Source organism: Protomyctophum bolini (genome assembly GCF_963924005.1).
Source record: "Protomyctophum bolini genome assembly, chromosome: 24".
Taxonomy (NCBI): domain Eukaryota; kingdom Metazoa; phylum Chordata; class Actinopteri; order Myctophiformes; family Myctophidae; genus Protomyctophum; species Protomyctophum bolini.
Window position 1 is genome coordinate 3862415 of NC_137885.1, and position 15280 is coordinate 3877694.

The window sequence follows — 15280 nt, forward strand, 5'->3', positions numbered from 1 at the left end:
ACGTCTACATAACCTCAGAGATTGACGTCAGACCAACGTTAGGTTTTGATGTCAGACCAACGTTAGGTTATGTCAAACCAACGTTAGTTTATGATGTTAGACCAACGTTAGTTTATGATGTTAGACCAACGTTAGGTTATGACGTCAATCAAACTTTCATTTACAACTAATATCCAACGTTGGGAGCCGGACCTATAATCAACGTCTACATAACCTCAGAGATTGACGTCAGACCAACGTTAGTTTATGATGTCAAACCAACGTTAGTTTATGTCAGACCAATGTTGGGTTATGACGTCAATCAAATGTTCATATCCAACCAAAAAACAATGGTCATCCAACGTTGGTTTATGATGTCAGACCAACGTTAGTTTATGATGTCAGACCAACGTTGGGTTATGACGTCAATCAAACTTTCATATCCAACCAAAACACAATGGTCATCCAGATGTCAGACCAACGTTAGTTTATGATGTCAGACCAACGTTAGTTTATGATGTCAGACCAACGTTGGGTTATGACGTCAATCAAACGTTCATATCCAACCAAAAAACAATGGTCATCCAACGTTGGTTTATGATGTCAGACCAACGTTAGTTTATGATGTCAGACCAACGTTGGGTTATGACGTCAATCAAACTTTCATATCCAACCAAAAAACAATGGTCATCCAGATGTCAGACCAACGTTAGTTTATGATGTCAGACCAACGTTAGGTTTTTATGTCAGACCAACGTTGGGTTATGACGTCAATCAAACGTTCATATCCAACCAAAAAACGATAGTCATCCAACGTTGGTTTATGATGTCAGACCAACGTTAGTTTATGATGTCAGACCAACGTTAGGTTTTTATGTCGGACCAACGTTGGGTTATGACGTCAATCAAACTTTCATATCCAACCAACCAACGATGGTCATCCAACGTTGGAGTACAACGTTATCCTAACGTCAAGTAGACGTCTTGTGCCAGCTGGGACAGTATGTGAATGAGAGCATTTTTACCCCCCTACCCAATTAATTCTTACGTTCTTACATAACTTCATTTCAAAATAATTATCTATATTCTCTCTTTTATTTTTAAAAATAGTCTTTAAAAGCTTGTTTTTTTTATCCCATATAGTAACCCACAAATTATTAAATGAAAACAAAACCTTAATGTGGAAATGTACACAAATCATCAATAGCTAAAATAAAATAAAACGCTACTGTGGATGAATATAACCAAAATCTGAAAACCATTCAAACAGTACTAAACATTGATAACAATACAGAAAACAATCATAAAACAAAACAAAAAATGTACACGGACAACAAACATATAATATACAGAATAAAAACAAACAAACAAAAAGAGAAAAGAGGCCAACACCTTCCATCTCTTTGGCATTCATGGAAGGAAGGAACAGTCGAGCAGACTGCAAGGAAGCGTCTCTGTCCAAGAGTCCAGTTCATTGGAACACTTTCACGGAGCGGAGGAGGGGTTTATTTATAGGGAAAATTATCAAAGATATGGACGGTTGTTGTTTTGTTGTTTAATCATTTGGAGTACGTGATGAAGCTGTTCTCAACACAGAGGACGATGTAGGAGGCCGAGCAGCTGCTGGAGCTCTGCTGGAGGAGCTGGCCGCTCTGCAGCGACGAGGCCAGGCCCGTCACGGCCCGGTCCCCGGCCCGCCACCACTCACAGCTGTTGTCCGTCTGCCGGTGGCCCTTGTTGCTTGACCCGTGCCAGACCATCTTCTCTGGCCTGGAGACAGACAGATGAAAGAGAAAAGCAGAGTCAGAGTAATGCCAGATCCTGCAGTGTGTTCAGTCAGTGTGTCTTGTTTCATTATATTGGCTCAATCCTTTTTTCTTTTTTTTTTTTCTTTTTTATCCCACGATTTTGTAACCCAGTTTTCTTTTCACCCAGTGCCAATTATCTAAAGCAATCCTGGGCGCTACACTTCCTCTGCCAACCTGGGGCAGCGGACTGACCTCATGCCTCCTTCTATGCATGAGGAGTCCAAGCTGCTTCTTTTCACCTGACAGAGGGGAATTTCCCCGGCCGGACGTAGCGCGTGGAAGGGACACATTATTCCGTCCAGTTCCTTTCCCCTCCATCAGGCGCCCCGGCTGGCCAGGGGTAGGTAGTTTTAGAGACCAGGATTACGGCATGTTTTTGTGAGGGTATCTAGGTACCCTAGGGGACACGGGGAGAACATGCAAACTCCACACAGAAAGGCCCTTTCGCCAACCCCCGCCTCGGGTATGGGCACTGATGACGCGGAGGAGGGAACACGCCGCCAGTGCCCACAGCGTCCCCAGCAGGAATCAAACCCAGGACCTTCTAGCTGTGAGGCGACAGCACGACCAACTGTGCCTCCGTGTCCTCGATATTGGCTCCATCCTGAATGATTGCATAGAAAGACTTGGTAGACTAACACTAGGGCATTAGGTCAACTAGTTTACTAGTCGACCAGTAAATCCACTAGTACCACCATGTTGGTACTAGTTGACCAGTAGGCCTCAAGATCAGGTAGATTAAAGTTATAATAGTCACCAATGTACACAGTTTTTAAATGTACAAATATTTATCTCCAAAAATAATAGGTAGTTAATCAACTAGTCGACTAGGCAACTAGTCAACTAGTAAAAATGACTAGAAGTGAATGGCCTAATAACTAACTAACACACAGAAAGGGAACATTGTATGTAGGTGTAAAAAAAAATCTCTCTTCCAGTTCCACTCACACATCCAATTATGTAATCTGTGACCTTGACCTTTTCAATCGAAAAGTCAGATGCTACGTTCCTTTTCTACCTGGTATTCCTAGTATACAGTATATTATTTGGATAGTACTGTATGCAATTATATGTGCAGTATGTGTGATTAACTTGTGTGTTTTTGCTCTGTTTAAGAGCGTCTGCCTGTAATCAACCCATCGGTACAGCCTTTCTGTACATGTTATGAAAGTCAAAGCCAAATGTCTGCTAATCAATCCATACTCAATTTAGATTTTTAACATTAATTGTGACCTTGTTGCCACTTGACCTTATGGACCGAAACCTTAATAATCCCTGCAGGGCAACCAACTGATGAAAAAACACATACATTTAAGACATTTTGTTCACAGACAGACATACACGCAGACAGGACAGATTAGAATACCCTGCATGCATGCAGGCAGGCAGGGCAAATATGTGAGATGTTATAGCTAAGTGAATAAATTCTACCCAACATAACAACATAACATTGTATGCACAGAGGAACCTACCATGCACTGTCCCTGAGGATATCTACAGAGGAACCTACCATGCACTGTCCCTGAGGATATTGTATATACCTTTTCCCTTTTTGCTTCCTATATGATGAATTCCTGTTCTGTTCTTTAACTATATAGAAGTGTCTATTTGTATGTCTCTAAATGTTTTGATGAATTGAACAATGTGGACCCTGTTGTAAACAAGTGTAATGCTTAATTGGGTCGTCCACTCACAGTTAACAGTCTTTGTATTGAGTTTGTGCTTGAAATGTACTGTAATTCTGCAAACTGTTAATAAATATTTCAATCAATCAATTCAATCAATCAATCAAGGAACCTACCATGCACTGTCCCTGAGGATATCCCGACCATCAAAGGAGTAGATCGGTGTATTATCGTTCATTCTGCCTCCGTTCTCACTGAAGACCGCGTCCCAGCTGCTAAACAGTGTTTGGTCCTGGACAGAGAAGAACAGCATTGTTTAGTATGAATAGGGGAACATAGTAGCTTCACTAAATAATAGTGAATACTGTTCTCATCATTGTTTATTATGAATAGGGGAACACATTAGCTTCACTATATACTAGTAAATATACTGTTCTCATCATTGTTTAGTATGAACAGGGGAACATAGTAGCTTCACTAAATAATAGTAAATATACTGTTCTCATCATTGTTTAGTATGAACAGGGGAACATAGTAGCTTCACTAAATAATAGTAAATATACTGTTCTCATCATTGTTTAGTATGAACAGGGGAACACATTAGCTTCACTATATAATAGTAAATATACTGTTCTCATCATTGTTTATTATGAATAGGGGAACACAGTAGCTTCACTAAATAATAGTAAATACTGTTCTCACGGAAGAGCGCAAGCGAAAACATAAATCAGGCTTTGACAGACATCACGGCACAATCACCACAGTAATCATCCTATTAACATACGCAATAAACTCTATAATCCAATATGGCAACAAAAAAAATACGGTGAATCAGCTTTTTGCTTCTAGGGGCCGACGGCGTGGAACAAACTCCCACTGTACCTTCGACAGGCATGCAGCCTCTGTAGACATTTCTAAAGCGCAGCTCAAGACCCACTTCTACACCATTGCTTTTAATTGATCTTTTAATTTTTTTGTTATTCATGTCCTCACTGTATTGCATTACTGCTATTATTTTTAATGTTTTATATGCCTTGCTTTTCTTTTTTTTTTTTTTTTCTCCATTGCTCTGTAAAACACTTTGAGCAGCATTTCATGTCATGAAAGGTGCTATACAAATAAAGCTTTATTATTATTATTATTAATAATAATATATCGTGCACAAACTATCCTGGGTGGTAGTAACTGTACTTACCTTGAGGTTTATGATGGGGAGACTGTCTCTGTCTGACTTGATAAACTCTATAATCGGTGGTACAGTAGTAACTGTACTTACCTTGAGGTTTAGGATGGGGAGACTGTCTCTGTCTGACTTGCGGACGATGCTGTAAAGGTCCTGGAGCTTGGAGGACATGAAGGCCCTGAAGGTCCCCTTCAGGCCGATGGCGCGGGCCTGGAGGAAGCAGAGGAGGTCTGCCCCGCGGATGCCCCGCATGTTACCGCCATGAGGCGCATTCACGGCGATCAGATGGAGCTGCGATAAGAAGCAGAGACACATTTCATTTGTAAAAAGAAAAGAGCCACTTTGCATGGTCCTTACTTACTCTTGCTACAGATATGCTTAGATATTTTCGTGTTGACTTTTTAACATCATTTCATGGAATTTTTTGGTTGACACGTGATGATGCGGTTATGGAATGAATGAATGAATGAATGAATGAATGAATGAATGAATGAATGAATGACTGAATGAATTATTCCGAACATGATAAAATTAGACAAAAAATAGTAGAATAATAAATTGTATAATTATTTTTTTTATTTACTTAATAAGTTAATAATTATATTTAGTTTAACTTTCATGTTCGGAAAGGAGTAGGGAGAAATAAAAAACTTATATAACCCAACCCCTTTATAACTTATTACAGCGTCATCGCTTGACGTCAGTACATAAATACCAACATGGTATAAACTAAACAAAACAGATAAATTAAGTACATAATGAAATAATGTAATAGTGTAAGTCATATATATTTATTATAAACATGTATTGTATATGCTCTATAATGTATTCTATATATCATATTATCAATACAAAATATGACACTGAAGCCGATGGTGAGTCAGGGACATTGTGGTTATATGGCCATCAGAAAGCCCTTGTATTTTGTTTCAATCAGATGAGACTTTTCAGGTCACTGATCTGATGTCAGACCTTGTGAACACTGTTGCTTCTAATCACACAGAGACAGTGCATCCCTCACCAGATAACGCGCCTATTGCTGCGCCTATTGCTGCGCCTATATGCTGCTATTACAGTTCCAACAAAACCATGAGAAAACAATGGGTTGTGCTACATCAACTTCAGTCGCTGGATTACCAAGATTGTAAAGTTGTTGTGAAGTGGATTGTCGATCATGTAGACTAGAGCCTTTGTGGCTGATTTGCTGTGGTGTGACTCAGGTCTGCTCTGCTCCTGAGTGTGGCTTTCCTTTATATATGACGTGTTAGAGACGAGACATACTAAGTCTCAGTCTATTATCTTATGTGACTTGTTAGACTGAGAGGGATCGGGAGTCGAACCCGCAGCCGAGGTGCCCAGACGGTTGAGCTAACCGTCCGCGCCACCCTGAGACATTTTAAATTAATTACTTCAGCCTTCATGGTTCCCTAGAGAAACTTTTCATGTGACTCGCCCGATCCGAGCATCAAATACTCACCCCGGGCCCTGAGGTGTGCACGTGCCCGGCCGGCTTAGCTGGTACCGGCGGCGGGTTTGGACGGCGTGCGGGAGTGACGGGGTAGCGGATCTCGGGCTGGGAGGGGTATCTCTGGTCTGGGTATCTGGGTGGAACCGGCTCCCTCCTGGGGGGCTCCTCCCTCCTGGGGGGGGGCTGCACCACGGGGGTGTGGCGTGGGAGGGACTGGTCCTGAGACGGAGCAACCTCATTGGTCTGGAAACCAGGAGGACAAACAACAAGGTCACACAGCATGAAACCAGAAGGACAAACACATGAAGGTCACACAGCATGAAATCAGAAGGACAAACACAACAAGGTCACACAGCATGAAACCAGGAGGACAAACACATGAAGGTCACACAGCATGAAACCAGGAGGACAAACACATGAAGGTCACACAGCATGAAACCAGGAGGACAAACACATGAAGGTCACACAGCATGAAACCAGAAGGACAAACACAACAAGGTCACACATCTACAACATCAAATCATCTACAACATTGTTTTGAACTTTAGAAGCTCTGTATTTTAGCAGGATATGAGTATATAATATACTTTAGAAGATTTGAGTTAAAAACGTTGGCTCTGAAATAATATTCAAAGATTTGTGCCACATTTTCACAATAAAATAAAAAAATAGCAGACCTACAAGCTCGTAGCGCGGCACTCAGTGCCGCACTACGAGCTTGTAGATCTGCTATTTTTCAATAGATAAAGCATAATATAATGCTTAAAACACCAAAAAGGGTTTCTGCCCAAAATGGGATAATATACTTTAAGGTACGATTTAATGTCTTTTTAATTATTTAACGGCATGAAAACCAGTGTTCCTATTCCTGGGGCAAACACTTGGTGAAAGTAGCAGATCTACAAGCTGACAGATGGCAAAGAGATGTGGTGTAGAGGGAAGGAAAAAAATCACACCCGTGTGAAGTGAGGGGCGCTCTTATCATCATCTCATGAACAACTGAATTCATGTGATTGGTTAGCTGTTTGAGCTCGTCTACATATGACGTAAATCTCCCCTTCATCGTCAACGGCATTTAATGTTTGGTTTGTCACAAAGTTACATCATACGTCATATTTGACGTAAATTTGGACATAATTATGACCTAATTTCTCATTTCATTGTCAATGGAAAATATGAGAGGTGTGGGGACAAAAGCTGTGTATATATAGGAGGGGCTAGCGCTCCCTGGTGTACTAAATATGTATGTACTAGTAGTATAATAGAATGTAAAATTCTTTACATTCCTTGAATTCCATAGATATAATTAGCATAATCATAAATCCCATACATTCCTTAAATTCCAAAGATATAATTAGCATATGATAGTTATAATTAAAAAAAAAAAAAAAACTAATAATAGTTTTTATAAATGCATGATGTGTGTGTGTGTGTGTGTGTTTTAAAAAGCTGATCTCATCTCTCCCCTCCATGCGTCTCCATGTGACATTCCCAAAAAGCCTACAGTCTCCAGGTGTGAAAAAAGAACAATATAAATGCAGATGACTCACTGGGGGTGAGGTGGGGGATGGTATCTAACCCCCAAGAATCTTGTTTATGTCTTGAAGTCGTTTGAAGTTTGGTGAGGTGTGAATAGAGCAATAGAAATGTAGATGACGCGAGGGGCGGGGGTTGGGGGCTCCACTCTTTTTGGAGCGCCAGGTGCAAGTTGTAACTTGATTTATATGACCATCATGTCTGTTGTCTATGGTTATATTCATGGTTATAAAAGAGTAAATCTTATGGAGTGTAGACTACATTAGACAATGTTTGTGGTATCAGAATGAATACCTCTGACTTTGTTGAAACACGACTAATGAAACTTACCAGACTTAGGAGATAATGATGTACGTGTGAATTCATAGAGAAGAAAGCTTGAACTTATTTTTGGCTCCTCTCTTCCTGGTATGAGTGTAAAGAGACATACCTTCAGATGTACTCCCCCATGCCAGTCTCCTAGCCACATTAGTATGGTGTTTTAAGTATTTTTAGGTAGCCACCCCAGTATTTAGGAAGTTTCACTGTTAACATGGATTAGTTTCGGTAATGTAGGTGTGGGTATCCTTTCTTTTAGGGTTATTTTGTTAATCATTGGGGTTTTGTTTTTGTTGTTTAAGTTGTTGTTAGGAAAGAGATCTGTGTTTTTGTTTTGTGTCTGGAAAAGGTAAGCGTAGGTTTTTTCTTGTATGTACTTAATTAACTTACAAGAGGTAATATATCCATGCATTTTATGTAACTGTGTGAAATCATTGTACTTTGGCTTTTCAACAGGTTTTGGATAACTATATTTGTGGGTGTACTCTAGCCTGACTTTGTTTATTTCTTGTGTAAGTCAAGGATATCCCACCTAGTGGTCAATTTCTATATATATATATATATATATATATATCACACATTCTTGAGATAAGGGACAAAACTTTTTTCAAACTGGATTTTTTTTTTTTTTTAAGATACATTCAAATCAAATAGATGTATTTGTAGACACAGGTCTCAACTACCAATCTTGAGAAGGAACAGGTTTTTCGCATAACATTTCTTTCTAAAATGAGACATTTATGCACTTAATACCTGATTCATGTCAACTCCGTCAGACACACTAAAATCCCTTTTAATTGAATTTTATCATTTCAACAATAATATAAAGTCCTCAGTTATCTTATAATGGCTTTCAGTAATCAAGTTAAGTAATACAAATCTTTTAATATTATTTTGTTCCAATATCACACTATTATGAAATATCCAATTTCTCAAAACCGTCATTTCAACCTTTATTTTCAATATTATAACATGAAAACCATGTAAAAAAAAAATCATCATTACGTATCATTTCAGTTGGTGTTTCAATACATAAGCACAAAAGATTTGACAGCAAATTTTCTATTTCTTTGGAAATTAACAAAAACATCACGGGACGAACGTCTGACGGAGTTGACGAACATCTGACGGAGTTGACAAGTTTAACTGATTTAGGTTCTAGACCACCTAGGATCTTGATTCTGGTGACTAATCCCACATTTTCAAGGATGAGGAATACAGTGGTACTATTTAGATTTGCCCTGTGAACATGGCAGCCATTTTTCAAAATGGCCGCCAACTTTCTGTTATTTCCCAATAACTCAAGTTCTACACCACCTAGGATCTTGATTCTGGTGACTAATCATACATTTTCAAGGATGTGGGATACATTGGTACTATTTAGATTTGTCCTGTGACCATGGTAGACATTTTTCAAAATGGCCGCCAACTTTCTGTTATTTCCCAATAACTCAAGTTCTACACCACCTAGGATCTTGATTCTGGTGACTAATCATACATTTTCAAGGGTGAGGAATACAGTTGTACTATTTAGATTTATCCTGTGACCATGGATGGTAGACATTTTCAAAAATGGTGGACCTGCTATTATTTTACCAATTTACTCAGGGAATATTATCAGAATAATATAAAATCTGTGAATACATTTATTACCAAGAATTTTCTTCACCAATGTTTGTAAAGGTGTCTACTAACATATCCCACATTGGTTTCTATTTGACCACCCTAGGGGCATGTTTGACAGCTGCTGAAAGTTGGGTACCATCAACAACCAATATAAGGCTAAATGTTCTAAATTTCATTATGCTTTAAGTAGCATGTGGCATGTCAAACTAGGGGCTTTTCATGATTCTGGATCCATTCCAAGCATTAGTTTTGCACAAAAAACACTACGTTGGCTAAAAACGGCCATAGCCATCATCACAGATATGATGAGGTCAGCACATGTCGGCACATTTGGGCAAGTGGCTATGGCCAAACTAGGGGGTCTATGGCCAAACTAGGGGTCAAACTCCTTGGGCTAAATTCGGTGAGGTGAACATTGAGCAGTGAACAGTGAGCGAAAGACTGAAGACAGAAGATTTGGCTTCAGGACCATCAGGCAGGATGTGCAGACACTGAAGGCATCAGTGTCTTTCTCTGTGTCCCCAGCATGTCAACCAAAGCAATGTTACCAAATCAAAGGAGCCTTCACCTCATGTCACCTGGGGCTGGGTGAGCAATCGTATCCTGTATCTAAACTCACAACTAAATACAGACACTTGGCCAGACTGCCGTTTGAAAGGGTCAAACCCCTCATCCTGATTGGGGAAGACCACCCCACCTAATCACACCAACCGAACAAGTGAGGTTGGGGCCTCCAGGTGGGCCAGCAGCCATCTGCACAAGACTGGGCTGGACCCTGCAGGAAAGCAATCTCCAGCCAAGACAATGTAAGTTGACTATAACAGAGCCCCAGAACACAGAGCTCAGGAGAAGGATGGAGAAACACTGGCAGGAGGCCACCAAGATACAATGCCCCAGAGACCCAGAGTGTGCCACCACTGGCAGTAAGGAGATCAACTGCTGCAGCAAAGATGTCATGAAAGGCAAGTCTTCACCAAAAAAAACCCTGAACCTAATCGGGGTGTCAAGAGACCAAAGTTTCTCCCCCACAGTTCCCTGCAGTGGCCAGTGAAGTCAAACTGTGCATCTGTACCTGAAAGGGGCAAGTCAAAGGCCAGAAAGCCCACCTCCTTTTAATGTCCTGTCAGTAGAAACTCAACCTGCACCTGAAATAAGCCCTTACCTCTCCCAGAGAAAGTTCATCCTTGAAAATGTAATGATTAGTCGCCAGAATCAAGATCCTTGGTGGTCTAAAACTTGAGTTATTGGTAAAATAACAGCAGGTTGGTGGTCATTTTGAAAAACAATGGCTGCCATGGTCACAGGACAAATCTAAATAGTACCACTGTATTTCTCATCTTTTAAAATGTATGATTAGTCGCCAAAATCAAGATCCTAGGTGGTCTAAAACTTGAGTTATTGTAAAATAACAGCAGGTGGTGGCCATTTTGAAAAAAGAAATGGCTGCTATGGTCACAGGACAAATCTAAATATTACCAATGTACCCCACATCCTTGAAAATGTATGATTAGTCACCAGAATCAAGATCCTAGGTGGTGTAGAACTTGAGTTATTGTAAAATAACAGCAGGTGGCGGCCATTTTGAAAAATGGCTGCCATGGTCACAGGGAAAGTCTAAATTGTACCACTGTATCCCTCATCCTTGAAAATGAGGTCTTAGTCACCAGAATCAAGATCCTAGGTGGTGTAGAACTTGAGTTATTGTAAAATAACATCAGGTGGCGGCTCTTTTGTAATATGGCTGCCATGGTCACCACGAGACAAATCTGTGATGGCCCCATAGCCAAAAATGTTCCTTAAGGCATGCTCTAACTGTGTGCCAAATTAGAATACTGCCCATTATTCAAAAACAATAATTTTATTGTTTTAGGAACACTTTTGTCAACTCCGTCAGATACACGTCAACTCCGTCAGACACAAAATCTGACGGAGTTGACGTCTGACGGAGTTGACAAAATGGCATTTGTTTTCATCTTAACCCTCTTTAGTACAATGTAGCCATTTTGTTTTTGCTTAATTTTGTTAGCTAAACCTAACCCCTAAACTAAAATAATAAACATTATTTTGGAATTCTTAACAAAGATCATAAAAATGTGCAGACGGAGTTGACATGTAAAAGCTGTGACCACATTGTTATCAACATTGTTTGTTTAAAATATCAAACAATTGAATGCTTGTCAGACCAGGTACTCCACTGTTGCAACAAATATAAATGGGACTTGGAAAAGGAGTCTTCAGGCTAAATCTGTCGACAATATTTTCTGATTAATTTAAGACTTTAAAAAAAACCTGACGGAGTTGAAATTAACTGTGTATATTATTTGCTATGTTGTTGACAATCTACTTTAATTTAGTATGTATATTTATGTGATTGTGACAGTATTAGACACTTTTTTGGCAGTTTGAAATTGTGGCCACTTGCTGGGGACAGGCTAAATACAGGCCTTTTTGGGTACAGGGCCTGCTTTTAAATAATTCAGATGGAATATGAAAACAATTATAATGAAATTAAGGGCATAATAATACACAACTGTATTACACTTAACTTTGCAAGTGCTTTTATTTTTATGAATTAATTTATTTTTTACATAAAATAAGGCTCTTATGTGTGGGACATGTTTTTTCCACTTTTGTCCCTCATCTCAAGAATGAGTGACATATATATATATATATATATATATATATATATATATATATATATATAATTACACTGCAATACCAACTATGCCCTGATGTGATTTCAGTCACCTAGTGCAATGTTTTCAATCAATGGTCCGGGGACCACCAGTGGTCCTTGAATGGGTTCAGGTGACCCCCACAAGCTAAATCATGGAGAGTTGGTAACCAAATAGACCCCTTATAGATCTTTAACTCTATACTTTTCAATATTTTGTGATTTACAAGTTCATACAAGCTAGTAGGATATTGTTTAACGTATGGCGTATATTATTTTTGGTGTGTTGTGTTTTTGAATTTTGTATGATTCATGTGGTCCTAATGTTTTGTTTTAATGTATGTCTTATATCTTTTTTGGTGTGTTGTGTTGTGTTGTGTTGTGTTTTTGAATTTTGTATGCTTCATGTGGTCGTAATGTTTTGTTTTAATGTATGTCTTGTATTATTTCTGGTGTGTTGTGTTGTGTTTTTGAATTTTGTATGCTTCAGGTTGTCCTAATGTGTTTGGTTTAATATATGTATTGTATTTATTTCTGGTGTGTTGTGCTGTGTTTTAGAATTTTTGTATGCTTCATGTTGTCCTAATGTGTTGGTTTAATGTATGTATTGTATTATTTTTGGTGTGTTGTGCTGTGTTTTTGAATTTTGTATGATTCATGTGGTCCTAATGTGTTGTTTTAATGTATATCTTGTATTATTTTTGGTGTGTTGTGTTGTGTTTTTTGAATTGTGTATGCCTCATGTTGTACTACTGTGTTGTTTAATGTATATCTTGCATTATTTTTGGTGTGTTGTGCTGTGTTTAATTTTGTATGATCCATGTGGTCCTAATGTTTTTGTTTTAATGTATGTCTTGTATTATTTTTGGTGTGTTGTGTTGTGTTTTTTTAATTTTGTATGATTCATGTGGTCCTAATGTGTTGTTTTAATGTATATCTTGTATTATTTTTGGTGTGTTGTGTTGTGTTTTTTAATTTTTTATGCCTCATGTTGTACTAATGTGTTGTTTTAATGTATATCTTGCATTATTTTTGGTGTATTGTGTTATGTTTTTGAATTTTTTATGCTTCATGTTGTACTAATGTTTTTGTTTTAATGTATGTATTGTAGTATTTTTGGTGTGTTGTGTTGTGTCTTTGATTTTTGTATGATTCATGTGGTCCTAATGTTTTTGTTTTAATGTATATCTTGTATTATTTTTGGTGTGTTGTGTTGTGTTTTTGAATTTTGCATGCTTCATGTTGTCCTAATGTTTTGTTTTAATGTATATCTTGTATTATTTTTGGTGTGTTGTGTTTTTGGATTTTGTATGCTTCATGTTGTCCTAATGTTTTTGTTTTAATGTATATATTGTATTATTTTTGGTGTGTTGTGTTGTGTCTTCGAATTTTGTATGATTAATGTGGTCCTAATGTTTTTGTTTTAATGTATGTCTTGTATTGTTTTTGGTGTGTTGTGTTGTTTTTGAATTTTGTATGATTCATGTGGTCCTAATGTTTTGTTTTAATGTATGTCTTGTATTATTTTTGGTGTGTTGTGTGGTGTTTTTGAATTTTGTATGTTTCATATTGTACTAATGTGTTGTTTTAATGTATATCTTGTATTATTCTTGGTGTGTTGTGTTGTGTTTTTGCATTTTGTATGCTTATATCTTGTATTATTTGTGGTGTGTTGTGTTGTGTTTTTTGAATTTTGTATGCTTCACGTTGTCCTAATGCTTTGGTTTAATGTATATCTTGTATTATTTTTGTGTGTTGTGTTGTGTTTTTGAATTTTGTATGCTTCATGTTGTCCTAATGTTTTGTTTTAATGTATGTTTTGTATTATTTTGGTGTATGAGAGAAAATAATATTTTTTAGGACACAACACAACACACCAAAAATAATACAATACATACAATAAACCAACACATTAGGACAACATGAAGCATACAAAATTAAAAAACACAACACAACACACCAAAAATAATACAAGATATACATAAAACAAAACATTAGGAGAACATAAAGCATACAAAATTCAAAAACACAACACAACACACCAAAAATAATACAAGATATACATAAAAAAAAACATTAGTACAACATGAAGCATACAAAATTCAAAAACACAACACATCAAAAATAATACAAGACATACATTAAACCAAAACATTAGTACAACATGAAGCATACAAAATTCAAAAACACAACACAACACATCAAAAATAATACAATACATACATTAAAACAAAACATTAGGACAACATGAGGCATACAAAATTCAAAAACACAACACAACACATCAAAAATAATACAAGATATACATTAAAACAAAACATTAAGACAACATGAGGCATACAAAATTCAAAAACACAACACAACAAAAAAAATACAAGATATACATTAAACAAAACATTAGGACAACATGAAGCATACAAAATTCAAAAACACAACACAACACACCAAAGATAATACAAGATATACATTAAAACAAAAACATTAGGACAACATGAATCATACAAAAATCAAAGACACAACACAACACACCAAAAAAGAATACAAGATATACATTAAAACAAAACATTAAGACAACATGAAGCATACAAAATTCAAAAACATAACACAACACACCAAAAATAATGCAAGATATACATTAAAACAACACATTAGTACAACATGAGGCATACAAAATTCAAAAAACACAACACAACACACCAAAAATAATACAAGATATACATTAAAACAACACATTAGGACCACATGAATCATACAAAATAAAATAAAACACAACACAACACACCAAAAATAATACAAGACATACATTAAAACAAAAACATTAGGACCACATGAATCATACAAAATTCAAAAACACAGCACAACACACCAAAAATAATACAATACATACATTAAACCAAAACATTAGCACAACATGAAGCATACAAAAATTCAAAAACACAGCACAACACACCAGAAATAAATACAATACATACATTAAACCAACACATTAGGACCACATGAATCATACAAAATTCAAAGACACAACACAACACACCAAAAATAATACAAGATATACATTAAAAC

General features: G+C 37.3%; 1 protein-coding gene across 1 annotated transcript in view; it reads right to left on the bottom strand.

Moving 5' to 3' along the window:
• Nucleotides 1–1538: 1538 nt before the first annotated feature.
• Nucleotides 1539–15280, bottom strand: part of LOC308311685 (uncharacterized protein) — a gene marked incomplete at both ends in the record, with an annotated part of 116054 nt that continues 102312 nt past the window's right edge. The window contains 4 exons of the mRNA XM_080758475.1: nucleotides 1539–1749; nucleotides 3589–3704; nucleotides 4689–4886; nucleotides 6073–6306. Of these exons, the coding sequence (XP_080614601.1) occupies nucleotides 1539–1749; nucleotides 3589–3704; nucleotides 4689–4886; nucleotides 6073–6306 (759 nt within the window). The remainder of the gene's footprint in view (nucleotides 1750–3588; nucleotides 3705–4688; nucleotides 4887–6072; nucleotides 6307–15280) is intronic.